Consider the following 6,878-nt stretch of genomic DNA (forward strand, 5'->3'; position numbering starts at 1 on the left):
AGTAGAGACGGGGTTTCACCGTGTTGACCAGGATGGTCTCGATCTCTTGACCTCGTGATCCACCCGCCTCGGCCTCCCAAAGTGCTGGGATTACAGGCTTGAGCCACCGCGCCCGGCCGCTGAGAATAATTTTTTAAGAAGCTGTTTGTTTCCTTTTGCTGCACATAGGTGACTAATTGTGATGGTAATGCTTTTTCATTAAAACCAGTGGGAAATAACGTTAATAAATTTATCTCTTTTTTTCCTTTGAAAATATTTGAAGGCCTTATGAACAAATTTGGCTTGCTGTATTTCAAAGGATTTTTTGGGAAGATCTTAACCTTTTATTTGCAAGAATGTCATTACAAATAATACATTTTCAGTGAGTTTCGAGCAATTGATAAGCTATACTTTACCATTATTAAAATGACTCACACTTCTTGGGCTTATAGTTCAAATAATAGAATTTATTAATTAAAAGAGATGTTTGTCTTAATGTTCTAACTATAAACATGTCCAAATCTGACAGTTCAGCCAGAACATGCCTCTGTGTTTTTCACAATTGTTTTTATTTCTTCTAATATAATCAACTGTGTTAAGGATAATTGATATAACTTTGATTAAAATGTACAATTACCACAAAGTTGAAAAATGCCTAACAATTATGCCTAATTCAAAAAGCACATTGAAAGCTTCCAGCTCATAGCCAAACCTTGGTGGAAAGTCTTGCTGCCTTTGCCAACACTAGATAAAGGTTCTTCTAAAACTCACTTTATAATTAGCTATAAATTACATTGACGTAAAATAAAACTATAAAACATGAACTCTCCTGATGCAATTATGATCAATTCCAGAAAATCAACTGAGACACCAGTGAGCAGAAGAGTGACTGGCTGGCAGTTCCCAGTCAATGCATATATTCATTACCTCCCATCCTCCAGCTGTCACTCAACTCAGTTGTCTGCAGGATTTGTGGCAATGTGGACAGCTCCTGCTAGGAATATATGTGTTGCATTCTGATATGGCAGGTTCCATATTAATTTGTTTCTTAAAATAATATATTTTGTGGAACAGACTCATTAATTTCACAACCCACTCATGGGGAGAAGCCTGAAATTTGAAGACCACCAGACCAGAGGAAAATTTGTGATTAAACAGCCTAGTGGTGGGGAGTATATTTATACAGTGAAAGAAAAAAAGACATAAAAGCATGGTTGAAAAAAGACAGGAGGATGCCAGCCTAAGGGGGGAAACAAGTACCCTAGGAAGATGGGAAAGATGGTACCTACCGTACGGACAGAGTCATTGCCCAGTTAGGGGATGAAGGCCAATTTACAGATATGGGCAGGGGGTAAAGATAGAAAGCTGGGCTTTCATGTTGTTTAGTTGTTGATGTACAGACAGGAATTTGTGGGAGCTACACCTGGTGACTTCCGTTTTTCTCATGAAACAAGAGGACATATGTTGAAAGTAAGCGGAGAAATGAATAGAGGACCCAAAGTTCGGAAATAGGAAAGAGGGGACTAAGGATGTTTAGAAAGCTTCTGTGAAGTATGGAGGACACAAGTAGTTCCCTATTTATGAATGCTTCGAAGGCAGTCCCAATCCTGCAAAATTTTCATATCTGACGGTATCTGCTGAATTTGCCATTGCTTCAGGTCTTGACCACCTAGGTTCATGATACTAAATCTATACTTACAGCTCCAATCTCTGTTATGCTTGTTTTATCTGATGTTCAAATCAATCTTTTCACTTACTCCAATGCTTGACTCACAGAATACAGTAGTAAAGAAATTTATTTGCAATATAAAAAATTATACCCAAATATGCAGCAGTATAATCAGAAAGTAAAATAAGCATATTTTTGGGTTAAATTCAATTTTGAATTAAATTTAGGTGAGTAATAAAGTATGTAATTTGAATATGGTTTATAAAATTATAATTTTCAGCATTTAAAAAATTATATTTAATACTTTTAAGAAATATAAAATATTGTGTGTCTTTTTTCAAGGAAAAATTTTAAATATTCACAGAACAGGTAATATTAAAAAATTATTCACATTAAAAGATAATCTCTTTACTTACAAAATAATTTTATATTTTTGCAATAATTAATATGCCCTTAAATATGAGATAATTGGACTTTTGCTTCTGGCTGTGATACAGCAGCTTATATCGGAACCACTTACTGTTGAAAGCAGTTATAAATCTGGATTAAAACAATTAAGAGGAGCTGTTTGAAGGCATCTAAACAACCAAGGCAGCCAGGACTTGAAGGAACAAGATATTAGAGGGAGGGAGAATGTACAGAAGTGAGCCTGATGTTATTTGCTACTTTCTTCCTTTGGAGCATTTGCTAGTTTACCTCATAGTGCATAGAAGTCAAGCTGAAAATGGTGACCTAGAGATATCTGGGAAGACAAAAATTGGAGTAAGACAATTAGAATTGAGGAAACAAGGTAATGGGGAAAAGGAAAACACAACAGTGTCACGGCTATATAAAATTATACATAACATTATAAACAATAACTAACCTCAAAATACCTGCCACCGGCTTGTTAATAAAATGTATATGTTTTTGGAGAAACTCCATGTCTACTAAAAATACAAAAATTGGTCAGGCATGGTGGCGCATGCCTGTGATCTCAGTTACTTGGGAGGCCGAGGCAGGAGAATCACTTGAACCCAGGAGGAGGAGGTTGAGGTGAGTCAAGATCCTCATGCCATTGCACTCCAGCCTGGGCAACAAGAGTGAGATTCTGTTTCAACAATAATAATGATAATAATAATTAAATGTTTTGATAACCATATCTGTGTATGTAGACATATATGAATTTGTACATATTGATAACTTTTATATAAATGAGGTAAATGCTCTTATACATTCTGCTTCCTTTTACTCTTTAGTTTGTCACAAACAATTTTTCCTTTTTAACGGCTGCTTATTCTGTTGTATGACTCTAGCAAACTATTTAATCCATCTATATTGTTGGATTCCAGTTTTTACTATTATAAACAAGACTTCAGTGAACATTGCTGTGGTTATTGTATTACTTACCTATTAGAATATATTCCTAGAATAAACTCCTAGAAGCGGGGAGTGCTGAGTCAAAAAGGATACACACTATGAGACCAGTATTACCAAAACCAGACAAGGACACAACAAAAAAGAAAACTACAGGTCAGTATCCTTGATAAACACAAATGCAAAACCCCTCAATGTAATACTAGCAAACCAAATCTAACAACACATCAAAAAGAGTATATATCATGATCAAGTGGGATTTATCCCAGGGATACAAGGATGGCTCAACATATGCAAATCATTGTGTGATACATCACATTAACAGAAAGAACAAAACCCATATGATTACTTCAATAGCTGCACAAAAATATTTGATAAAATTTAACATTCCTGGCTTTGCAGACACCGCCGCCGCCTGGAGCCTTGTAGAATCAGCCATGGTCAACCCCACCGTGTTCTTCGACATTGCCATTGATGGCGAGCCCTTGGGCTGCGTCTCCTTTGAGCTGTTTGCAGACAAGTTTCCAAAGACAGCAGAAAACTTTCATGCTCTGAGCACTGGAGAGAAAGGATTTGGTTATAAGAGTTCCTGCTTTCACAGAATTATTCCAGGGTTTATGTGTCAGGGTGGTGACTTCCCATGCCATAATGGCACTGGTGGCAAGTCCATCTACGGGGAGAAATTTGATGATGAGAACTTCATCCTAAAGCATACAGGTCCTGGCATCTTGTCCATGGCAAATGCTGGACCCAACACAAACGGTTCCCGGTTTTTCATCTGCACTGTCAAGGCTGAGTGGTTGGATGGCAAGCATGTGGTCTTTGGCAAGGTGAAAAAAGGCATGAATATTGTGGAGGCCATGGAGCGCTTTGGGTCCAGGAATGGCAAGACCAGCAAGAAGATCACCATTGCTGACTATGGACAACTTTAATAAGTTTGACTTGTGTTTTATCTTAACCACCAGACATTCCTTCTGTAGCTCAGGAGAGCACCCTTCCACCCCATTTGCTCACAGTATCCTAAAATCTGTGCTCTTGCTGCAGTTCCCTTTGGGTTCCATGTTTTCCTTGTTCCCTTCCATGCCTAGCTGGATTGCAGAGTTGAGTTAAGTTTATGATTATGAAATAAAGACTAAAAAACAAACAAAAATTCAACATTCCTTCATGATAAAAACTCTCAACAAATTAGGTATAGAAGAAACATACCTCAATACAATAAGGGCCATAAATAACAAACCCACAGCTAACATGACATTGAATGGGGAAAAACTTGAAAGCTTTTCCTCTAAGAACTGGAACTAGACAAGGATGCTCACTTTCACCACTTTTATTCAACACAGTACTAGAAATTCTAGCTAGAGCAATTAAACAAGAGAAAGAAATAAATGGCATCCAAATTGAAAAAGAAGTCAGATTATCCCTGTTTGCAGATAACATGATTTTTTATATAAAAATACCTAAAGGCTTCATAAGAAAACTTCAGAACTGTTAAATGAATTCAGCAAATTTGCAGGATTTGCTGCACAGTGCTATTAGTGTAGCACTTCTGTACACTAATAATAAAGTAGCTGAAAAAGAAATCAAGAAAGCAATTCCCTTTACAATAGCTGCCAAAAATATTAAGATACCTAGGAATAAATTTAACCAAGGAGGCAAAAGATCTTTACAATAAAATCTATAAAATGCTGATTAAAGAAATTGATGAAGACACAAATAAATGGAAAGACATCCTCTGTTCATAGATTGAAAGAATGAATATTGTCAAAGTGACCATATTACCCAGAACAATCTACAGATCTAATGCAATCTCTATCAAAATACAAATTACATTCTTTGAAGAAATAGAAAAAAATTCTGAAATTTGTGTGGAACCAGAAAACACTCATGATAGCCAAAACAATACTGACCAAAAAGAACTAATCTGGAGGCATCAAGCTACCTGATTCAAAACATATTACAAAGCTATAGTAACCCAAACAGCATTGCACTGATATAAAATCACTCACATAGAACAATGGAACAAAATTGAGAACATAGAAATAAATCCAGATATTTACAGCCAACTGATTTTTGACAAAGGTGCCAAGAACACACACACTGGGGAAAGCACATCCTCTTTAATGAATGGTGTTAGGAAAACAGAATATCCATATGAAGAAGAATGAAACTAGATCCCTATTTCTCACCATATACATAAATCAACTCGAAATAGATTAAAGACTTAAACGTAAAACTCAAAACTGTAAAACTACTAGAAGATAACACAGAGGAAACACTTGATTTGGGCAAAGCTTTTATGGATAAGATTTCAAAAGCATAGTCAACAAATGCAAAAATATACAAACAGGATTATATCAAACTAAAAAACTTCTGCATAGCAAAGGAAACAACTAACAGTGTGAAGAGATAACCTGAAGAATGGGAGAAGATATTTGCAAACTATTCACCTGACAAGGGACATTCAGAATATACAAGAAACTCAATAGCAGTAAAAGAGCTGATTTAAAAAACGGGCAAGCAATCTGAATAGACATTTTTCAAAAGAAGGCACACAAATAGCCACCAAGTATGTAAAAAAAAATCTCAATATTAGTGAGCATTAGGGAAATGCATATCAAACCACAATACGCTATCATATCACCCTAATTAGAATAGCTGTTATCAAAAAGACACAAGATGCTTGTGAGAACTCAGAGAAATGGAAACACGTATACTGTTGATGGTACTGTAAATTAGTACAGCCATTATGGAAAACAGTGTAGAGTTTCCTCAAAAAACTAAAAGTAGAACTATACTATATGATCCAGCATTCACACTACTGGGTATTTATTCAAAGGAAAAGATTATTGCAGCACTATTGTAGCTAAGATATGGAATCAATGTGTTTATCAACTAAAAATAAAAATAAAAATAAAGAAAATGTGATGTGTATACAACAAAATACCATTCACCCATAAACAAGAATGAAATCCTATCATTTTTAGCAACCGAGTGAGACTAGAGGACATAACGTTAAGTGAAATAAGTTAGGCACAGAAAGATAAACACAGCATGCTCTCACACATATGTGGGAGCTAAAAATGTTGAGCTCATAGGAGTAGAGAGTAGAATTGTGATTACTAGAGGGTAGGGGCAGGGGGAGAGAGAAAGTCTGGTTAAGGGTTACAAAATTACAGCTAGCTAGAAGGAATAAGTTCGAGGGCTCTATAGCACTGTGGGGTGACTGACTATAGTTAGCAATAATTTATTTCATATTTTCACATAGCAGGAAGAGAGGATTTTGAATGTTTCCAACACAAAGAAATGATAAATGTTTGAGGTGTTGGATATGTGAGTTACCATGATTTGATCATTACACATTGCATATGTGTATCAAAAATCACTCTGTACCCCATAAATATGTATAATTATTACATGTCAGTTAGAAAATTGTAAGAGAATTCAAAGTGATAAAACAGCTTGCACTATAGTTTGGCATTTTTTTCTTTCACAGTAGTACACAGAATAATGATACATATGATCAATGCTATGTTAGGTTTGGTGAAGTATCAATTATTAATAATTGAATATAGAAAGACTGTGATCTGGGCTGGGCGTGGTGGCTCATGCTTGTAATCCCAGCACTTTGGGAGGCCGAGGTAGGTGGATCACAAGGTCAGGAGTTCCAAACCAGCCTGGCCAACATGATGAAACCCCATCTCTACTAAAAATACAAAAAATTAGCTGGGTGTAGGTGCAGGTGCCTATAATCTCAGCTACTCAGGAGGCTGCGGCAGGAGAATTACTTGAACCTGGGAGCAGGAAGTTGCAGTGAGCCAAGTTTGTGCAACTGCACTCCAGCCCGGTGACAGTGTGAGACTCTGTCTCAAAAAAA

At 36.2% G+C, this 6,878-nt stretch overlaps 1 protein-coding gene across 1 annotated transcript; it reads left to right on the top strand.

Moving 5' to 3' along the window:
* The first annotated feature begins 3,419 nt into the window (after positions 1–3,419).
* Positions 3,420–3,967, top strand: LOC108305697 (peptidyl-prolyl cis-trans isomerase A-like). Its single transcript, XM_017530438.2, has one exon. It carries the CDS (start codon positions 3,442–3,444, stop codon positions 3,934–3,936), a length of 495 nt encoding a protein of 164 aa, XP_017385927.1. The 5' UTR covers positions 3,420–3,441; the 3' UTR covers positions 3,937–3,967.
* Positions 3,968–6,878: the final 2,911 nt, after the last annotated feature.

Source organism: Cebus imitator, unplaced genomic scaffold, assembly GCF_001604975.1.
Source record: "Cebus imitator isolate Cc_AM_T3 unplaced genomic scaffold, Cebus_imitator-1.0 Scaffold65, whole genome shotgun sequence".
In the NCBI taxonomy this organism is placed as follows: Eukaryota; Metazoa; Chordata; class Mammalia; order Primates; family Cebidae; genus Cebus; species Cebus imitator.

What these genes read in the sequence shown, in the direction of transcription:
- LOC108305697 (XM_017530438.2), top strand. Translation starts at nt 3,442, where the DNA reads ATGGTCAACCCCACCGTGTTCTTCGACATTGCCATTGATGGCGAGCCC.